This window comes from Rhizophagus irregularis, chromosome 24 (genome assembly GCF_026210795.1).
Source record: "Rhizophagus irregularis chromosome 24, complete sequence".
Taxonomy (NCBI): domain Eukaryota; kingdom Fungi; phylum Glomeromycota; class Glomeromycetes; order Glomerales; family Glomeraceae; genus Rhizophagus; species Rhizophagus irregularis.
This window is the reverse complement of record NC_089452.1, coordinates 190951-214725: the sequence shown is the minus strand read 5'-3', so window position 1 is coordinate 214725 and position 23775 is coordinate 190951. Positions and strand designations below refer to the sequence as shown.

Sequence of the window (23775 nt, the reverse complement as noted above, 5' to 3'; positions counted from 1 at the left end):
TTAGTACTGTGTTAGTGTTACAAAATATACTGCGTTACAAGAATAGTGTTACAAGATATACTGCAAAAAAAAAGTGAAAAAAAAAATTTAAAATGTTTTGTAGAATTAGAAACTTTAGTTAGATTCGTAGAAATAAAATAATGTATTTTATTTACAACACAAATGCGCGTTAAATATAATATTAGACATAATAAAATGTTTTTATCAAAAATACCTTCAGTTTTTTTGTTTTTTTATTGTTAGATCTATTATTAAATTCAGTTTCCTGGCATCATGGAAACTAAACGTTTCTCTTCGGCTAATCTTTCTTTTAATCTTGTGCATTCTTTAATACGCTGAAGTCTCTCAAAATTGAACGGTTTGAAGAGAAGATCTTTAAAGGCGCGTACCCGAGACATTGCCACAAAAGCAAGACCTGCGATAAACTCTTTATCACCAAGGTCTATTGTAGCCTTTTGTAATGTAAGACCCTGACTTTTATGCACCGTAATTGCCCACGCAAGACGAACTGGAATTTGTAAGCGCGAACAAGGAGCTCCAGATTTACCATTCCAGGTACGTCTAATTGGTACAATTGGTACAACTCTTTTACCCTCTAAGCTAGTAATGGTGGGACCTTTATAATTATCGAAAGAGATCAAGACCGCAATAGGGAGTGAAGGGGGACCCTGATCTTCTTTGAATATTATGTCTTGGACAGTTCCCATTGAACCATTGACTAGCCCAGTGTCTGTCTGTAAGTTTGCCGTTAACATGACTCTTGTGCCTCTCGCCAGCAATATATATGCTTCGAGACCATGCGCTGTATCTGAGTCGGCTTTTTTAGATTCTTTTCCACCTGTATGTATAGCTTGGATTTTGGCAACAGGTGCATCCAAAGATCGAAGTCGATCTATATTTACCGCGTTGACTTCAGACCACTTTGTTAGAATGAACAAAGCGTCAGAGAATCTACTACGTTCTATTATACTGAGCTTGTCTTCAATTCGTGTGGTAAGAATTTTCCAATCATCTTTAGTAGATTCTCCATTACGCAGTCTTAAGAGAATATTTCTAAAGTTTTGTTGCTCTTTAGAATTTCCGGATTGGCACTGTGCAATTTCAAGCTTATACGCTTCTTTGAACTGCTTGTATGCCGCAATACCACTATTAGATAATGAACCTCATTTTGTACCAGCATACATAGGAAGATCAAGGACAGGTGGAAGTTGGCCGAAGTCACCGAACAAAATAATCGACCTGCCACCAAATGGTTCATTATTATGTTCAGGAAAAGCTTGTCGGAGCCACTTATCAATTATAGCAAGCATTCGACGACCAACCATACTCTTCTCGTCAATTATTACGTAACTTACATCTTTTAATTTATCTTGTAGTTGCTTCAGCCATTTCCCGCTTATATCAAGACAGTTTGCGTCATTAATTATCGGAATTGATAGCCCTGAATGAATCGTTATACCTTTAATGTTGAAGGCTGCAACTCCTGTCGGAGTGAGCACTGCTATAGGTGACTTAGGTCCTCCTGCCATTTCTCGAAGCCTGCATCGGATTGCTTCTATTAGATAGGTCTTACCGGTCCCAGCAGTTCCCATCACAATGATCCTTAAAGGTTCATCTTGACGTCCCTCAAGCGTATTGTGATAATGTGATTCTATTCGTTCAAAAACAATTTTTTGATTAACATTTAACGTTTGATAATCCATTAATACATTTTCTTCTTCGCCAATCTTAGGATTTCTACTTAAAAACGTATCAATATCCACGAGGTCCATATATCATTCCCTCGGATCGTTAATCCAGTTATGGTTCCGATCCATGTCTTGCGAACTTAGATCGAAAGAGCAATCAAAATTTGGTTTTGGGCCCATCTCAGCAAGAAACATCCAGTCAGGTCGATGTTCGTCTTGTTCATCATCATCTTCTTCAAATAGTTCTTCTTCATCGTTTATTTCGCTTTCTTCATCGTCTATAGGTGACCCAACTAGATCAATTGGATCAGCATTGATCTCTTCGATATAATCGTTGTACAAAGATAACCATGCAATAGTTCTGTCTTCGGTTAAATCTTGATCTCAGTATCTAACGTGAAGAAGAACCTTCACTCGGCAAAACTCCTCCCATTGAGGACCCTCGCGTAAGGATGATGGACGTGGAAAGACACGCATAACATTTTCCTGTTAACACTTTTTCCATCGACCTTTAACCAACTTGTGTGTCAAATGAAGCCGGAATAGTGTGAAATCTTCAAGTTCGGTAGGTCGATCCCAATATATTTTCAAAGGTGATTTCTCTGTTCGCCCCGAATCATTATTAACAGAATAAGATTCTTCACTTTCCCCAGTACCACGAATCCATCTTGGTGCTTCTTTGTTAAGATTCAAGAAGACAAATTGCCGACTTGAATGGTAAAGAGAAAGGCCGAGAAGAATATGGCAGGTTTCTTGGACAGAGATGTCCCGTTCCGCAACACTATATAATAAAAGCTTTTGGGCCGGAGCAAGTAACGTATCTTCTGGCTGACTTTCACTAAGGATTCGATTTAATACGTCCGAAAAGGCTGACGATCGTGGTTCTGCTTTGCTTGCATATTTTGCAACGTATTGCAGCGCAGCATGTATACTAAGGATTGGCTTTAAATCCACATTAGCCCTCCAACCCTGTAATTGAAGTCGACTATGTGAATTTATGTATTGATCGTTCCTTCTCGTTACAAGCTCCGGTTGTCCATTGTTATCATCTTGCACGAATGTTCTTTCAACAATTTCTTTAGGATATCTAAACCGGCAAATTTCATCAGGAAATTTGTTTAGGCGTAATTTAGTGTAATATTTCGAAGGTGGTGTAAAATTTCGAAATATTACACTAAAAACATAATATTACAAAAGTTTACGCTCTTAAATTTGAATAATTATAGTAATTTAAGAATATCTCGCTATCTACTGATCCAATCAAGACGATCTATAGCTCATTGGAATCAGCTCATCAAGACGGATCGAATGGTAGTAAAATCGCATTTCTACAGTTGATAGAACGCTCTATAGTATGCAGTAAAGTTTTAAATTAATAGAAAATCATCTATCGAACGTAAAGATATGATTTTACTACCATTCGATTCGTCTTGATGAGCTGATTCCAATGAGCTATAGATCGTCTTGATTGGATCAGTAGATAGTGAGATATTCTTAAATTACTATAATTATTCAAATTTAAGAGCGTAAACTTTTGTAATATTACGTTTTTAGTGTAATATTTCGAAATTTTACACCACCTTCGAAATATTACACTAAATTACGCCTAAACAAATTTCCTGATGTTGTTGTCCTTCTCGGTTGATACAAAGACAGTACGCAGGACTACATCGGGTATGTCGTTGCAATTTATTAATCAAGTCGATGTAGTCTTGCTGGTCATCATTTAATTCATTGCTTTTCTTTTGGCACGGATGCCGTTCAGGAACAGGCATATCAAGTCCTGGATTTATTGTGGTAACGAGACTGTCAAGATATTGTATAATTTCATTCATTTTGTTCTCATCTTCCTTCATATGCTTCCATTCTATTGTAGGTGCATTTTTTCTTTTTCCGATTCCATGCACGTGAACACTGCCGTGATGTTGCCATTTGAACCTAAACCACCAATCTTCCAAATCCCATTGTTTCTTTAAGACGTCGTTAAAGAAAATTTCAAATCGCTTATGAAAAAACCAGTCCGCGATATGAGAATTATCCACGATATTTTGGTGATGGCGTTTGGCTGAAGTTTCACGATTACTGTTAGATGGCATAAGCTGATGGAGCTCAGGCCAATGCAAATCGGCGGCACTAAACGTAAAAAAGATTAAGCCATCCGGTCCTATCTGCTTAATCATATCGTTTAATTCGTTGAATCGAGCATACCAAAATTGACAAGATCCACGTAAACCTTCTCCAAATCGCATGATTCTATTGGCCATATAGTTATCGCCTTGGGTAATTCTTTCCTGAATATCTGTAATGGTAATTTGCGCATTGGTAAGATTTTGCTTAACGTACACCTTTCCTTCTTGTAGTGCCCGCCAACGCATTTAGGAATTCAATGCGAAATACCGCCAACGAGCATGACGCGCAAATCTTCCGTTCTTGTATTGAAGAAGGTGCCTGAAATACTCGGCAGGCTTTATATCTCTAATACGTTCTGCGCGAAGGTCTGCACTTCCAGTCGGGTATAAGGTTGGGAATGCGCATGCTATATACCCTGGCGTCTGGAATTCGTTAACAGGATTTCCATTTATTTGTGGCCACATTATGTGATGATTTTCATTTTGTATTCGATCGAGTGTGTTTCTAATAGCAGTATCTTCACGATTGGCTGGGAGTGGAAGTGGAACGAAGGTACGTGTAATAACGTCATCCTCACTTTCGTCGTAATCAATATCTTCATTAATATCTTGAAGTTGGTCATCAATTGTGCCATCAATTGGCAGAAACTGGAGAATTTCATGATCAATGATTACGTCAGCGTAGTAACGATTATTTTGTTTTAACCAGATTAACGCTTGAGTGACCTTATCACGACGAACTTTGAAATTCCTAAACGCTTCCGCATTGCTCGCAGATTGACGACGTATGACAAGCACATCTAATAACGATGGATGCCTAGGAAACTTTGAAGCAAATTCTTGGACATCTTAAGGAAAGTTGATTACGTTTCCTCGATATCCATGCTGACCTCCACGAAGTCTATAAACCGACATCACGGGAAATACTCGCGCAACCAACATTTCCTCAATTTCTGTGAGATCACGAAGTTCATCAGGTACTTCGCCTGGGTCCATATTGTTATCTTTCGAAAATTTTTTTGGCTGCTTCTCTTTATGGCAACGTCGGCATTCCCCCCTTATAATTACAATTGATGGAAAATTTTCATTGCACGTCGTGCAGAGCGAATGTTTAAATTTATTAACTTTGTTACGAAATTTCTTTAGAAGATCTCGCTCGAATTCACCAAGTACACCAGCATCGGTATGTGTGTCTGCACCATCTTCTGCGCCGTTATCTTCTGCGCCGTCATCTTCTGCGCCGTCACCTTCTGCGCCGTCCACGCCACTATCTTGATACTTTTGCTGCAGATTTTTTTGTTGTGAATTCAAGTCTTGGGCCATTGTATTTTGAATATTTTTCAGGTATTTTCTTCGTTCACGATAGTAACTAAGACGTTTTTCACGTTGTTCGTCCATTTCTGTTGCTAACTTTACGCATTTTCGTTCTTTGTCACGTGCGTCACGCACCTCTCACTCTTCAGCATTTGCATTTTCCCTTGCTCTTTTTTGCCGCGTAATTTCACGTTGCTTTGCAAGGCGTGTTTCACGTTGACTAGATGTTTCATTCTCTCTAGCTTTACGCTTTCGAAGTGTGTCTCGGCTTATGAATTTATTATCCATTATGCATGCTATAGAGAAACTCCATAGTGGCTTGTATTTTACTTTTGTTAATCGAACATCGCATATGATCATCACGCCAGATTACCGTATTTAGAATAAATATTAGTGATAAAAAACGGTTAATTATGCATTTATTCTTACGAATTTATTTTTACCAATTTTCAATTGTTAATAATTAATTACATGATAATAGTATGATATACTTATTTAAATTTTATTTTACAAATAATACTCAAATTTTATTAACGTATACATTCAATTATTACATTTGATATTTATGATTACTACATTTCTTATCTAACCTTAAATTCGAAATGTTGCAAAAGTAATTAACAAAATTTTCTCGCTCCGGACCCCCAACGGTTTCCGTTTCCTAGTATAAAAGATAATATAAAAGATAATATAAAAGATAATATAAAAAGATAATATAAAAGGTAATATAAAAGATAATATAAAAGATAATATAACAGATAATATAAAAGATAATATAAAAAGATAACATAAAAGATAATACGAAAAGATATAAACCACGAAAGATGAAATATAACATATAGAAATATATTAAAAAGATGGAACATAAAAGATGGAATATAACATATTAAAAATAGAAAGATAACATATCAAAAGATAGCATATTAAAAGATAGCGTATTTAAAATATAGATAGCATAAAGATAGTTCAAAGATAATATGTAAAAAGAACATAAAAGATAGTATATAGATAGCACATATTAGAATAGAAAGTAGCATAAAATTTGTTTAAATAGAGAGCGAAATTCAAAGTAATTCCACATCTCAGAGAGATTGCACATCCACAATAATGTAATTTAAATAGTTAAATTTAATTATTTGTTAGTAAAGTTTAATATTAATTAAAGGTAATAGGTTCGCCCTAAACTTTAATTAATGTTTGCTTAATTAATTTTAATTGAATAAAATGAAAATTTTGAGATGAATTAAATATATACTTTTGAAAAGTAATAATTCGTAGTGAGAGCTATCGAAGTTTGAAATTAAAGGTAAAAGTAGATATAATTTGGGAAAAATTTAGAGAAGTTAAATTTAATTTTATGTCGCTTAATGTTTTATATTACTAACGCTATTTATGTCGTAAACTAAGAATGTTGTTGTCATATGTTGTTGCATGTTGTTCGTTGATTATGTTGTTTGTTAATTATGTCGTTGATTATTTGCTTGTTCGTTTAATTGTTCATTTGTTCATTTATTCGTTCGTTCGACCATGAGAATACCCGTTCGATGTGGCAACTCTGTAAATTGATAACAGAGGGAATAGGGGGATCTCACCGTTTATAATAAAACATAATAAAAAATTTTGATATACCAAACTGATCACATGATTAGTAAAATCAGTGTTACAAAATTGTAAACAGTAGATTATAATTAAACAATTTGATTAATTATTCAGATTTTTTTTTTTTTACCATGCTATGAAGTAAAAAAGAAAAAATGTAAATAATAAAGCAACATTAAAAAAAGAAAAGTTCTAACTTTTGAAGAAAAGAAAGAATTATGTTTTGCTTCATCAAGAAAATCCATCATTATCATAGGAAGAAATAAGGAAAAAATTCAGTGTAAAAAAAAATACAGTTTGTGACATTTTAAAAAATAAAGACAAATGGTTAAATATGACTCCTGAATACATTATTAAGAACCCTGTCATACACTTTTGGAAAATTTTAAAAAGTTTCATTGTACTGTGATACAAATTTCCTTTTTAGATGATCACATGTTTTGACTTTTAATAGTCCACCAAAAAAAAAGATTCGTCATACAACTTCTTGAAAACAAAAAAGTTTGTCGTATACCTATTTAATAATGGATAAAGATTCATTGTACATTTCTTACAATGTCAAAACTATATTATGTCAATATAGATTTAATGTTAGCATAATGTCAAATGGCATTATCAAGATAGTGACAGGTATTTGTATATATTTGCTCCAAATATAAGGGGCATGCCAGAAATTACATGATTTAGTGGATGGGTGGGGTCAGGTCCTGCAATCATGTATCACAATATACCTTTTATGGGGGTCGTCTAAAGCCGTGTTCGATCACGTGATTTGTAAAAATTTATTTTTTACAAATAAAACTTTTTCACCAATACATAAAACTTTCAAGTTATATATAGTATGTGTATTTTAGCTTGCTGTGCAAGTTTACTTAGTGCGCAACATGGGTTTTGAACATCGTTTTTGACTTATTTGAATTTTTTCATTTTCGACATTCATTTTTAGATATAATCGTCAAAGATTATTCATTCATATATAAAGTCAAAAACAGTGTTTAAAACCAGTTTTTTTTCACTAAGTAAACTTGTAAAGCAGGCCAAAATACACTTATTCTATAACTTTCATACTTACATTAATCTTAGTTTATAAAAAAATGGCTTATTCATAAAATGTCAAGTCACATTGTAATAACTGAAAAATACAATAAAATAAAATAAGGATAAATAATTAGCTGAAGGATAAATAATTAGCCAATAAAATTATATTTATAGTTTAGTTTAGTGTAACGAGATAGTCATATGATAATAGATCTTCAAATTTTATTAGAAATATTAGAAATATTAGAAATATTTTTCTTAAAAATGTATAAATACAAGTGGATTTCGATAGGAAATTCTAAAGTTCAATTTTTGGAAAATAAAAATTTTAGTTCGTCCTTAATAATAAACTAACACATTCTTTTAGCCTTTTTCTTATGAGCAAAAAGTGCCACATTAATTATCTTTAATTAATGGTTTATTAATGTTTTGTAACTAATTTTTTTTATTTTAAACCAAGCATAGATATTATACGAACTCAACACGTCGGTGGCAACATACGATATTTTATTTTAATATCCTATGGGCGGCGTGTCACATTTTTGGTGCATGCTCACGAGAAAATAAAAGATTGTTGTCTTCATACAAAATCTAAATGAGAAATAAAAGAAAAGTATATGAGAAAATAAAAAAAAAATTTGTGAAATTAATAAGAAAAGGATGATATGAGAAATCATCAAAGAAGTAATAGATGATATGAGAAATCATCAAAGAAGTAATAGATGATATAAGAAATCATCAAAGAAGTAATAGATGATATGAGAAATCATCAAAGAAGTAATAGATGATATAAGAAATCATCAAAGAAGTAATAGATAAGGAAGACTTATCCGAAATATGAGAAATATGTTACTATATATGAAAAAGAATATAGTAAAAGAAAATATATAAGAAAAATTAAAATATTATTGAATGATATACGAGAAATAAGAGAAAGTAATATTATGAAAAAGGAATATTACGGAATATATGAGAAATGAAAATATACGATATATTGAAAAAGTATATATCGAAAAGATGAATGAAATATTCAAGATAATAATAAAAAGATTTAAAAATTAAACGAAAATAAAAATTTATAATGAGAATGAATTTTGTGAATAATAAGAAGTTAATAAATGATTGAAAAATTTGAAAAGTATTATAAGAAAAGAAAAGTTATTAGTGACAAACCCGTAAACTACTATACTTCTATGAAGAAGGTAAAGGCAAGCCCGGTATAGGTTACTAAATGAAAGAGAAATTAAATGATATTATAAATATAAGAAATATCGAAATGTTGTTATTTGATATATGAAAAATAAAAGAATAATATGAAAGATTGTAAAAGATAATAATGAATTATATGAAATAAAATGATGTAATAATGATGTAGTAAAAGAAATTGCGTAAACATGTTGCGTAAAATAAATAAAATGTTGTACAAATCACGTGAGTAATGTAAGTCACGTGATGAAGCGCAGTAAATAAAAAAGTATAAGTCACGTGATAAGGCGCAGTAAAAGAAATATATAGTTGCCCCTTGGGCAGGGGCGACTGATTAATAAAAATATAAATGAATAAGAAAATAATAGAAGAAATAGTTGTGTCACCAGGGGCGTTATGTCAACAGAAATTTTAGTACGTTGATCGTTTAAAAATCCGTGGCTATCCAATTATAATAAGAAAATATTAATGAATTATAAAATGAAATGCGAGAAATAAAATAATATGAAATAGATTTGAAATAAATATTTTGAAAGTTAACATGAGAAGAAGATTAAAAGTTATTAAAAAGTTTAATTTTGTGTATAGAACTGGGAGAACCCCAGTATAAATAAGAGCACACTGGGAGGACCCAGTATAAATAAGCCTTTGTTGGTGATCATATTAGTCTGACACTGGGTGGCCCCAGTTATAAATAATCCCTAGCCTTGATCACAGTTTATTTGCGCAAGATATAGAAAGTTTATAAATAAAATCGCGATTATAGATTATATTATAGAATGTATAGAGAAATTATAGAATCAAAGTTGGAACTTTGAAAATATTAGAATTTAAATTGTATTTTTTAAAGAAGTGAAAGATAAAATGGTAATTTAAATGATGATAAAATTTTATAAAATATAAATAAAAGTGAAATTATGAAATGTTTAAAAAAATAAAAATGTCTGATATATATGATGAATTAGAAGAGATTAAAAGAAGACATGAAATAGAGAAACATAATGAATTGAAAGAAGAATATCAAGTAGACCCTTCATGTTTAAAATGTTATAGTACTGATGAAATAGAAATAGGAGATTGGTTTAAAAGATTTTGGAAAATTTTTCAAAAAGTAATATTAGAAGCAATGAGTTATAATAGAAACACATATACGAAATTAATGGAATATATAATATTGACAAGAAAAGATGGAGAAGAAAGTTATCCATCTAGTAAAAAGAAAAGAAATAAAGAATTTGAGAAAATGAGAAAAGAAGGAGAAAAACTGTTAGATATAGTTGTGAGGTCAATTAGGTATAGAAATAAATCAGATTACAGAAAAATGGGAATTATATCAGTAATAAAAGTGATTTGTGAACATTATATATTGAGTGAAGATAATGAGTTTATATTAGATGATCGAACAGAAGAGAATTTATTAGGAAATAAGGAATTGTTAACATATAGATATATTATAGAAGATGATGAATTAGATATAAGATTTGCAAAATTTGAAGAATGGTTAGAAGAAATAGAATCAGTAACTATTAAGAATAAAGGATATGGTACTATAAGAAATTTTAAAGAAATATTACATTTAGAAGAAAATATTGCAGAAGAAGAAAATAGAGGGAAAATCAAGAAGTTTCAGAAAAGTATAACATATTAATGGTGGGATGGAAATAAATATCCAAAACCATGGATGAACGATGATTTAACAGAAAAGATAATAGAGAAAATTGTAGAAACAAAAGGTTTTGTTGAAGAACAAAGTGATGTAGGAGAACTAGAAAGTTCAGATGATTTAGGAGAATCAAGTTCAAATGAAGGAGATGAACATATAGAAAGAATATACAGAAATTATTGGTTAGAAAACGGTTATGAAATTGATGTTGAAGAAATAAGACGAATAATAAATTTCAGAGTGGAACATGAAATAATGAAAACTAAGGATTTTATGGAGAGCTATATAAAAATTAAGGAATTAGATGATGAAGAAATAATTGGAGAACTTAGAAGATGGTATACTATGAATGCCACAGAATGTCCGTTATGTAACAAAATGATACTGAAGAAAGAAGCAGTAAAATATAATAAAGAATTTACAGGAGAAATATGTAAAAGTTGTTCTGAGAGAAAAGAGAATGATGTTAGTGAAACAGAACTAAGAGTAAAAAGAATACAGAAAATATGTGAAGGAGCAGAAGTTGAAGTAATGGAAGGAGAAATATTACGAATGATAAATATGGGTTATACAGATGGAGAAATCTTAAATTGGAAGTTTATAAAGTTATTCCAAGAAAATAAGAATGAATTGGAAGGAGTCGTAAAAGAAATATTAGATAAATATTTAGAAGAACAAATAGAAACAGAGGGAAACAATGAAGAAGAAGAGGATACAAATGATTCAGAAAAGATTGGAAAAATATTAGATCCAGAAGAATATGAGATTTAGGAAGGAAATTCTGAAGACTTCAATGAAAATGAAGTCGAAAATAATGATGAAAATATTATAAATACAGGAGGTTTTGGTTTAAGTCAAAATTCAGATTCGAATAATTCGTTGAATATTAAGGATTCTGATATTAAAGGTTCTGATAGTGAAAGTGAAGTATCTGATTATAATTTACAAGATTTATTTCAAGAGAATATATTGTTAGATATGGCAAATCAAGATCAAATAAAGAGAATAGTGGAAAATGCTATAGGACTCGCACCTAATACATTAGATAATGTATTAGGAGCAGGACAAACTTTAATAGATAGAATTCAAACTGCAGGAATGGGAGGAATAGTAGGTATGTCAACTTTTAGTGGAAAAGAAGATGAAGATGTTAACGATTGGATTAGACAATTTGAAGTAGCATTTACAGTAAATGGAAGAACGGAAGGAAATATTGGAGGAGGTATATGTAGTCAAAATAAAGCAAATGTAGCAATAACATGTTTAAGAGGAACTGCATTACAATGGTATAATGAAGAAAAAGAAAGAGTAGCAGCTAATTTAGTAAACTGGTGTGATCATAACGATGATAGAAATTTGAAAAATAAATTAATTGATAGATTCACTAGGAAAGATGTCAAAAGAAGAAAAATGATAGAATTGACAAGGATTAAACAAGAAAAAAATGAAAGTGTTGAAGAATATAATAGAAGATTTAAGTCAATAGTAAGAATTGCAACTAGAGGTCAAGCATTACATGACACGTATCAAGTAAATTATTATATCCAAGGATTAAAACCTACATTGGGGTACCAAGTTAGAAGAAGTAATCCAACGAATTTAAATAACGCAATTAATATAGCAAGAAGAGAAGAAGAAGCTAAAAATGAATTGATAATGAAAATAACGGGTGTAAATATAGAACAAATAAGACAAGAAAAGAATATAGAAGAAATTTTAAAAGAAGAAACGAATAAAAAAGAAGAAAATGAAATATATAAAAAAATGCAAAAGCCAGTTAATGAAAAAGATATTGATGAATTAAGTAAAGCGTTAGAACAATTTAGAGCAGAAAAAATAGCTATGGAAGAAACGTTAAATGAAATAAAAAATCAACAAAGAAGAAATATAAATAGAAATACAAATACAAGAAATGCAAGAATCATAAGATGTTATGAATGCAATGAAGTAGGTCATATAAAACCAGAATGTTCACAATTAAGACAGAGAAATAATTATAGAACGCAAAATAATTTTTATAGGAATAATAATGAAAGAAGAAATAATAATGGTAATAGAAATATAAATTTAATGGATCACGAAAGATATTATGATAATGGTAATTATTATAATAATTACGAAATATATAATTATGAAAAAGAAATATTTCCAACTTTAAGAAGTGGTAGAAAATATGGAAGAGATTTAGATAATGATTATGATGAAATGGAAATTGAAGATGTTCCAATACCACCAAAAAGAGAATATGATATGAAAATGGATATTGATGGTGAAAGAAAAAGAAGATTTTCTAATAAAGAAGATAGAGATAAAGCATATCAATCAAGAAGAATACATAACCAATGTGAAAGATGTGGATTAAGAGGTCATTTTATAAAAGAATGTCCAAATCCAGGAATGAAAAGAGGAAATAAAAATATTAGAGTACGAGTTAATGTACCACCAGAAAAATATGTAATGGACATGTATAATGAAAAAGCGAATATAACATATGGACAAATTTATAATGAAAATCCAAAATTTAGAAGAATAGCTAGAAATTATGATGAAGATGATAATGCATAACTACACTCGGACCAACAAATAAAAAGTGCAGATAATAAAAGTGAAACTAAAGCAATGAGAAGTAAAGTTATAATAAAAGGAAAATTAGTATCAATAATAATAGATTCAGGAGTATCAGTCAGTTTAATATCAGATAAATTAAGAAAAGAATTAAATATTCCAATAATAGAAAAGAGTGATATTAGATTTATAATGGCTAACGGAGCAAAAGTTGCATCAAAAGGAAAAATAGAAATAACAATAGAAATAAATGAAAATACAGAAATGAAAATAATTATGGACGTAATTGAATCAGTGGAAAAAGAATTAATATTGGGAAATGATGTATTAAGAGAAAAAAGAGGAATAATAGATTATAATGAAAAGACATTAATATTAAGAGAAGATGGAAAAGATATTGAAATACCAATAGAATATGAAAATAATGACGAAAATATTAATGATGATAATGATAGTGATGATAGTGAAGATGAAGATAGTGAAAATGAATATGAAGAAACAAGTGAACAAGAAATATATTTAATAAATAACGAAGAAAAAGGACATATTATAGAGGAAAACTATTAGGTCTTGGCCATAATGATGGAGAGACATTAAAGATGCACAAAGATTGGACAGACGAAATAAAATATAAAGATTTAAAGAAATTACAAGAAAAAGAGTTAAAAAATTTAGTTAAAGAATATGAAGATATTTGTATATATGGAGATAAGAAAATAAGTAAAACAAATATAGTAAAATGCAATATATGGTTAAAAGATAAAACGCCAATAAATCAAAAAGCATATAGAGAAAGTACAGAAAATAGAGAAATAATAAAAAGAGAAATAGATAAAATGTTAAAAGAGGAAATAATACAAGAATCATGTAGTCCATGGTCATCACCAGTAGTAATAGTAAATAAGAAAACAGGGGATAAAAGATTTTGTATAGATTTTAGAAAAATAAATCAAATGACGATAACAGACGCATATCCTTTGCCAAGAATAGATGACTTATTAGAAAAATTTAGAGTAGCAAAATGGTTTACAACAATTGATTTAGCAAGTGGATATTGGCAAATAGAGATGAAAGAAGAAGATAAAGAAAAGACAGCATTTATTTGTAGTCAAGGATTATATGAATTTAATGTCATGCCGTTTGGATTAAAAAATGCACCGGCAATATTTCAAAGAACAATGAATAAAATATTTAAAGAATACTTAGATAAATTTATGAACGTATATATAGATGATATTATAATATATTCGAAAAATTGGAATGAACATTTACAACATATAAAAACAGTATTAGAGGAATTAAGAAAAGCGAATATGATGTTAAAGTTAAAGAAATGTGAATGGGCGAAAAAGAATGTAGAATATTTAGGACATATAGTAGGAACAGATGGGTTAAAACCAGATGATAAGAAAATAGAAAAGATTAAAAATTTAAAACCGCCAAAGAATATCAAACAAATAAGAGAAATAAATGGATTATGTTCATATTATAGAAAATTTGTGAAAGGATATTCAAAAATAGTAAAACCAATAATGGAATTAACGAGAAAGAATGTTCCTTTTGTATGGACAGATAAACAACAAAAAGCATTAGAAGAATTAAAAGAAAAATTAATAAATTATCCGATATTACAACATCCAAATTTTGAAAAAGAATTTATATTAATAACAGATGCATCAGGAGAAGGATTAGGAGCTATATTAGAACAATTAGATGAAAATAATAGAGAAATAGTTATTAGTTATGCGAGTAGAAGTTTAGTAAATGCAGAAAAGAGGTATCCGATAACAGAATTAGAATGTTTGGCAGTATTTTGGGGAATAAAATATTTTCATAAATATTTATTTGGAAGAAAATTTAAAGTAATAACAGATCATGCAGCATTAAAAGGATTTATAAGTACATCAAAAGTTCCTAAAGGAAGAAGAGGAAGATGGATGATGGAATTACAACAATATGATTTTGAAATAATACATAGACCAGGAAAAGAAAATAAGAATGCTGATGCGATGTCAAGGTTAATATGAGAAAGATAGAAGTTAAAAATTATAAATAATAATGAATAATGAAATAAATAAAATTAAAAAAATGGTTGAAAGAATAGGATTAGAAATATATGTATTTATAATTTATACAAATATAAATTATCATTGCATATTATTTGAAAATAAAGAAATAAAATTTATTTTACCATTTGAAAATGAAATAGAAAATTTATTAACAAATGAATGAAAAAGAATATGATAAAATTTTAAAGAATATAGAAAAAGAAGAAAAATACGTACAAGAAAATGGAGTTTTATATAAAATTAAAGATGAAAATAAGTTTAGAGTAATAAGAAGATTTGAATTAGAAGGAATAATGTATATGATGCATGATCATGAATTATCAGCACATTTTGGGATTCAAGCTACATATAAAGTTGCCTGCCGAAATTAGGGAGTTTTGGCATGTCGAAATTGTCGAAACTATTTCGACATTTCGACATTGGCTCTCTGATTTGCCGAAATGCCGAAATAGTTTCGACATGTCGAAATTGTCGAAACCTAAAAATATTACGTTTCACGTAATAACTTGGCATCCAATGATCGTAGAAAGATGCACCATAGCTCGTTGGAATCGTCTCATAACGACGAGTCGAATGGTGGTTAGATCGTCTTTCTACGATCACTGGATGCCGAGATATTTAACGAAACGTCAAAAATCAGCATTTTGTATTTTGCGATACTGCGCCGTTTTACGTTTCACATAATAACTCGGCATCCAATGATCGTAGAAAGATGCACCATAGCTCGTTAGAATCGTCTCATAACGACGAGTCGAATGGTGGTTAGATCGTCTTTCTACGATCACTAGATGCCGAGATATTGAGCGAAACGTCAAAAATTGGCATTTTGTATTTTGCGATACTGCGCCGTTTGACGTTTCACATAATAACTCGGCATCCAATAATCGTAGAACGATGCACCATAGCTCGTTGGAATCGTCTCATAACGACGAGTCGAATGGTGGTTAAATCATCTTTCTACGATCACTAGATGCCGAGATATTTAACGAAACGTCAAAAATCGGCATTTTGTATTTTGCGATACTGCGCCGTTTGACGTTTCGCCTATTATCTCGGCATCCAGTGATCGTAAAAAGATGATTTAACTACCATTCGACTCGTCGTTATAAGACGATTCCAACGAGCTATGGTGCATCTTTCTACGATCATTGGATGCCGAGTTATTATGTGAAACGTTAAACGGCGCAGTATCGCAAAATACAAAATGCCGATTTTTGACGTTTCGTTAAATATCTCGGCATCTAGTGATCGTAGAAAGACGATCTAACCACCATTCGACTCGTCGTTATGAGACGATTCCAACGAGCTATGGCGCATCTTTCTACGATCATTGGATGCCGAGTTATTACGTGAAACGTAATATTTTTAGGTTTCGACAATTTCGACATGTCGAAACTATTTCGGCATTTCGGCATTTCGACAGGTTTTAGTTTCGACATTTCGACAATGGCCTGTAGAGTTTCGGCAGGCAACTTTAGCTATATATGAAAAAGTAAAAGAAAAATATTGGTGGAAGAATATGAAACGAGATGTAGAAAAATATGTAAAAAGTTGTGATAATTGTCAAAGAAGAAATAATCCACAAGGGTTACATGAATTACATTCAATAGAAGTAAAAGAACCTTTTCATATGATTGGAATACAGTCAACTCCCTCTATAGTCACTCCCGTTATAGTCACATTCTACTATATAGTCACACCAGTTGAATGTTCAAAACACTTTATTATTAAAATCTATCCTATATAGTCACAATCTATCTATAGTCACTATCACACCTATCCTCAAAAATCTTATATTAAAAAGAACCGTTTATAATCACAGTTATATAAAGAATATATTAAATAACTTGGCATCTAATAATCGTACAAAGATGTACCATAGCTTGTTAGAATCGTCTCACTGAGACGAATCGAATGGTGGTAGTCTTATCCTTTTACGATCACTGGCTGATGAGTTATTCAACAAAATGTTAAGCATCGGCATTATTATATTCCTTGATTTACGTTTACTGTGCCATTTAACATTTTGCTAAATATCTCGGTACCTAGTGATTGTAAAAAGACGATTAATAGCTCGTTGGAATCGCCTCATCACGACGAATCGAATGGTGGTAAGCTCATCTCTCTGTGATCAATATTGACGGAGTTACTACTTAAAAACCATTTAATATTTTTTAATTTCGGAAATTGATCTAGTGATTGGAATTCGATGTATTTTATACCATTAGATTCGTCGCATCAAGACGCATCGAATGGTAGTAAGATCGTCTCTCTAGGATCAATATTGGCAGAGTTATTACACAAAAACCATTAATATTTTTTTAATTTCGGAAATTAATCTAGTGATTGGATTTCGACGTATTATATACCATTAGAACCGTCTCATCAAGACGAATCGAATGGCGGTAAGATCATCTCTCTACGATTAATATTGGAGGAGTTACGATACAATAAAGTTTTAAGTATAATTTTGGCCAAAATTATGTTAATTTTTGGCCGGAATTATGATATACTAATATAAGAAATTTTTTATATAGTCACATCTCTTTATAATCACCAAATATGGACTGTCCCAAATGTGTGACTATAAAGAGAGTTGACTGTAGATGTAATAGGACCATTACCAAGAACAGAAGAAGGAAATAAATATATAGTAGTAGCAATAGATTTCTTTATGAAATGGCCAGAAGCAAAAGCAATAAAAGAAGCAAATGCAAAAGAAATATCAAAATTTATTTACGAAGAAATAATTTGTTGACATGGATGTCCAAAGAAAATACTTACAGATAATGGATCAGAATTTAATAATCAATTAACTAAAAATCTTACAGAAAAATTTAATGTTCAACATAAATTCTCAACTCCTTATCACCTTAAAACAAATGGATTAGTAGAACGATTTAATAAAACATTAATAGAATCATTAGCGAAATTAGTAAAAGAAAAATTAACGATATATAGAAATAGAGAATATGAAGATAAAAATTGAGATCAAAGAATAGCACCAATATTGTTTGCATATAGAAGTAAAATACAAAAATCAAGTAAAATGACACCATTTTATTTGACTTATGGAAGAAGAGTAATATTACCGAATGATGAAGAAGTTAAAGGAATTACAATAATTAAAAGAATAAAACATATAATAGAAGAATTACCAATAAAAAGATATGAAGCAAAGAAGAATATTGAAAAAGCACAAAAACAACAAAAGAAATATCATGACAAAATTGGAAAACGAAAACAAAACTTTCAAATAGGAGATAAAGTATTATACTTTGACGCGGTGAAATATAAAACATATACAGGAAAACTAGAAGAAAAATGGAAGGGACCATATTATATACATGAAGTAATAATAAATGGATCATACAAAATTAAAGAATTAAATGGAAGAATTTTAAGAAGACCAGTAAATGGAGAATTATTAAAGGAATATTTTGATAGGGAAATATTTGAACCATATATAATAATATAATATGTTTGAGACCCGAATTCGATTCTTAATTTATGGGACATAAATTTTTCAAGAGGAGGATAAATGTAATAACCGAAAAATACAATAAAATAAAATAAGGATAAATAATTAGCCAATAAAATTATATTTATAGTTTAGTTTGGTGTAACGAGATAGTCATATGATAATAGATCTTCAAATTTTATTAGAAATATTAGAAATATTAGAAATATTTTTCTTAAAAATGTATAAATACAAGTGGATTTCAATAGGAAATTCTAGAGTTCAATTTTTGGAAAATAAAAATTTTAGTTCGTCCTTAATAATAAACTAACACATTCTTTTAGCCTTTTTCTTATAAGCAAAAAGTGCCACATTAATTATCTTTAATTAATGGTTTATTAATGTTTTGTAACTAATTTTTTTTATTTTAAACCAAGCATAGATATTATACGAACTCAACACGTCGGTGGCAACATACGATATTTTATTTTAATATCCTATGGGCGGCATGTCACAACATAATTGAACACAGCTTTAAACGACCCCTTTTATGGTAATAGTATATCTTTTATAATAAATAATATATAATTTGTTTATTAAGAAGCTTTTTTTGCAATTATCTTACCATCTAAAAGTCCAATTTTAATGATTTTTTTTTTGTTTTATAAAGTATAAAAAAAGCTACAAATAGTGTTCAGACCCATAAACCGTTAATATCAGATAGAAACAAATATCCGTTATTATCGGGTATCCGGTTTGACATTTAGGTTAACGATTATAATCCGGATATAAAATCGACTAATGGATTTAACCAGTTGAATCCGATAAAAGGTATCGGATACTTGTTGATCCAGATTCATAACAGATTAACGGATTAACCGTAATCCGTTATTTGTTTCACTATAAAATCATTACGTGGCAGTTTTTTTAATTCATTTACTGCTTATAGTTTATTCAATTCTTTTTTACAAAATAAAACCAAACGATCTTTTTTATTTATTATTAAAAAACCAAATATTTTCTCAATTTAATTATTTAGAAATAAAAAATGTAAAAAATTAAAATGAACTTTTGTATTTTTTTTATAAAAAATCAAACCGAAATCTATTTTTGTCCAAAAAATTGTACTTTATTGCTTCTAGGTGCAATTTCGGACTTGGACTTTGGAATAACCGAATAAGACATGAGGTATAGGATTAAAATTAGAGAGAAAATATCAAGAAAGTAGTATATTAATTTTTAACTAACCTTTCTTAATTTCTTTCCATTTTTTTTAATTTCTTATCATATCTTTCTGGACGCCTAGAACTCAGATTTCAGCTATTGGATTTGATCATTTGGAAAAAGGTGTGTGTTTTGAAACTTTGAAATAGGGAGTTGAGTTTTTAGAGAACATTAGTAAAACTTTAACTAATGTTACTTCTAATTTTTTTTCCTTGTAGGTACCTTTCTGGGCATCTCGATGTAGGATTTGGTCTTTGACTTCAGAATGGAAGGTAGGTTTGAGAATTGGGAGGTAGGGAACATTGGTAAGATCTTTACTAATGCTTTTTTTTATTTTTAGTTATGGGTATTTACTTGGACGTTTTGGATCTTAAAAATTGGGACGAAAAGTCTGATGGATTAAGGATTGAGAATTTTTTCTTTTTTTTAGAAAGTAGAAAATAAAATGGTTTTTGTTTATGTTTTTGCAATAAGAATCTGATGATGTTCTTTCTTTTTTTTTATATTTTAATTAAAATAAAATGTTTTAACATGATATTAGACTATTAGTTATTATTAAAATTTTTAATTTTAAAATTATTTTACGATTTTTTTTTTTTCATCGTTATTTATTATAAAAAAAGGGGTAATTCCACAATTGATTTAGTTTAAAATTTTGTACCACGTATTACATTTATCGTCTGATTATCTTTAATGGAATAATCTAATTATATCAAAATCAAAAATTTTTTATCTTTCGAGTGTTTTAATTACAGAATATGGGTGATAATACTGATATAAGATAAGATCAATCTCGCCCCTCAACTCCTGAGAATGAATTACCAACAAAACGATTAAAAAATAGCCAAAAAAAAGGAGCTGGACATGGAATTATTTTGAAGAAGTGGATACTGAAGAGCAAACAGGGGATAAAGGAGAATTACTTAAAAGATGTAAGTTTTTAGATGCTAATGGAAAGATATGCGGAGCTCTTTATATCAATGATGGTTCAACTGGAAATACCATCAACCATTTATTAACTGATCACGAAATATCAAAGGATGGCGAAATTAATAAAGTTAGTCTTGTACTCTTGTTAATTTTTTTATTTTTAAAAATCATTTAATTAATTAATTGTTTCTATTATACAGAATCAGCAAACTATTCAAACTGTTATGCGTATTCATAAACATAAAGACAATAGGCAAAAAGAACTTTGTAAATTTTTAACAGACTGGATAATTGATGATCTTCAACCATTATATGTTGTTCAAAGTCCTTCATTTCGTTGGCTTATTAGTAAATTAGATCCAGCTTTTATTATGCCAGATGAGAAAGGTATTAAGAAAGTTATTGGTAATGCTTATAATTATACCTTACCAGCATTAATTAAAAAAATTAAGCTAGAGGCAAAAAACGTTTCATTAATCACTGATATGTGGACTTCAAGGGGTGGACAAGAATATATAGGCATTACATGTTCCTATATTGATTCCAATTTTAATCTTAATGAAATTACATTGACTGTTACTAATTATGTTCGATACCCTCATACAGCTCAGCATATTACAGAAAGTTTAGAAGAAATATTAGAAAAGTGGAATTTACGTGACAAGGTCTTCACAATTACCACGGATAATGCAGCTAATATGAAGAAAGCTATTTCAAATATAAATGCAGTTGAATGGCAAGGATGTAGTGCTCATACATTGCAACTTATTATTGAAAAAGGCTTGATTCCTGTAAAGGCATTAATTAAGCTGCTGTAGTATCAGAATTTGATAGAAAATTAATTAATAATGAGGCGTAGGTATCTTAGTATTTTAGACGTATAAGAAATAATAGAATAATAAGTCACGTGATGATCGACCCAAATGATGAGCACAAATGATAAACTATTTGTTTATTGTTTATGACCCAAATGATTGACACTAATGATAGGCAATTTGTTTATTTATTTGTCTACAATGGAATTTATTTGTCCACAATGAGAGTAACTCCTAAACACGAGTATAAACTGTATCTAATATGAAAAGATAGAAGAGATATTCCAAAAAGGAAATATTAGATGAGATATTCCAAAAAGAACTATTAGATGAGATATTCAGAAAAGGAGATATAAACTCCAGGACATGAGTATAAACTGTACCAATTAGAATAGATAAGTCATGTGAATTCAAGGGTAATAGAAAATATTATTTAAAGAACATTTATTTGATCTGAATAAACTAACAAATTTTTGAACAGATAATTTCGAGAAAGTGAAAGGATAGAATTTTTACCCTTATTATTTTGAATTTATATTGAATTTTATTTGTAATGAAATATGAATCAACCATAATTTATTCTTGATGAAAGTTGTGAAAGGCATGAATCTTTTAGATTCTATTAGTCCGAAAGAACAACATTTTGTTTTATTTTATTCAACCTTTAAAAATAAACCACAAAACCAAGTGAAATTAATATTTTTATACGAAGTTCTGACCTATACATGAGTTTTCATGTATAATGAGGTATGCATGTGGCAGGTGCATCCTTCATTTTGGTGCATGCTCCGAGAAAAGATTGATTATCTTCATATAATCAAAAGTGGATTTATAGTAGAAGTTGATTCATATTTGAAATAACTGGTAGGTATTAATTTTGGAGGTCTAGATAAGATCCGGTACCAACGTGAGGAGAGTTGGATGGAAGAGTAAGTTGGACGTAAGTAACCACTTGGGTGAATCGTTACATGAAAGGTAACTCAAACCTAAAGAAGGATTGAATAACTACCCAAGGGGCAGAAAGCGTGAGGTATCCTGACAGCATCTTAAAGGCGATACCTGGGGAATACCTTAAGTGTGGATTTATCTAGAACTTTGATTTTAATGGGAACACACCAATGTTCTGAGAAAATTGAAAATTTTCATTGTACTAAACTGGTTCAATCGTGCGCAAGGTTGTATTATACAGAAAGCACTCTGAAGATTGTTTAGAAACCTACTACCAGCAATAAAATTCATAATTCAAAATAGGAATTTCCTTCCCAAACCTGGAAACTGGTATACGTAAGGTCTATCATATGGTAAAGCTAAGCCTAGTATAAGGGAGAAAAAGGTAATTCCATCAAAACCGATGAGTACATTCCATGGATAGCTGTTGACTTTCGAGATTTTTGAAAGGTTAGATACACCCGTTAAAGGAAATGCTGATCACAACGGAGATGGTTAGACACGATGTAATTTGACTATGGAATATAACTGTTGACACTTAGGTGGTTAGACACGATGTAGTTTAATTATGGAACATAACTGTTGACATCTCTAATAAGTTGTGGGTTAACTTTGATACCCTCTAGTGGTTGTAGGCAAACCGTAAGAAACCTTCAATAGAATTATAAGTAAGTAATTTTTGTGAAGCGGTCCCGCGCATCACTGCTATATAAATGTGGAACGGGGGATAAAATCTGTAAAGCGGCCCTGGGGTAAGCAAGTCGCTATAGAAAATGGACAGGGAAAATACATGCTTACATTATAGAAAAATATATATATAGAACAGCTGGACTGTGAGAATGGATAAATTTTAGAAAAATGGATATTTGGGATAAGTTACAAGCGATTTGGGATAACCATGAAATGCAAAAGCATATTGAAAAATTAAGTGAGTATCAAAGAGATCCATCATGTAGGAAATGTTATAGAAACTTGGAGGATAGGAAGGAACTGAAAGAATTTTTGGAATTTTGGAAGATACTGAAGGAGTTAATACCACAAGTGGGAACATTCATTTGGAACACTATAATAAATTTCAGCAACCTAATACCAAATGAGGATGAAGCAACAGTGAAAGTTAAAAAAAG

At 30.1% G+C, this 23775-nt stretch overlaps 2 protein-coding genes across 2 annotated transcripts; both read right to left on the bottom strand.

The window, feature by feature from the left end:
* Nucleotides 1-4680: 4680 nt before the first annotated feature.
* On the bottom strand, nt 4681-5215 carry OCT59_015769 (uncharacterized protein; the record flags this gene model as incomplete). The annotated part of the gene is made up of 2 exons (XM_066132035.1): nt 4681-4718; nt 4984-5215. The coding sequence occupies 2 exons, from the start codon at nt 5213-5215 to the stop codon at nt 4681-4683; spliced, it is 270 nt and encodes an 89-aa protein (XP_066003067.1).
* A 54-nt stretch (nt 5216-5269) lies between these two features.
* OCT59_015768 (uncharacterized protein) lies at nt 5270-5491 on the bottom strand (the record flags this gene model as incomplete). The annotated part of the gene is made up of 1 exon (XM_066132034.1): nt 5270-5491. One exon carries the CDS (start codon nt 5489-5491, stop codon nt 5270-5272), a length of 222 nt encoding a protein of 73 aa, XP_066003066.1.
* Between the last annotated feature and the right edge of the window lie 18284 nt (nt 5492-23775).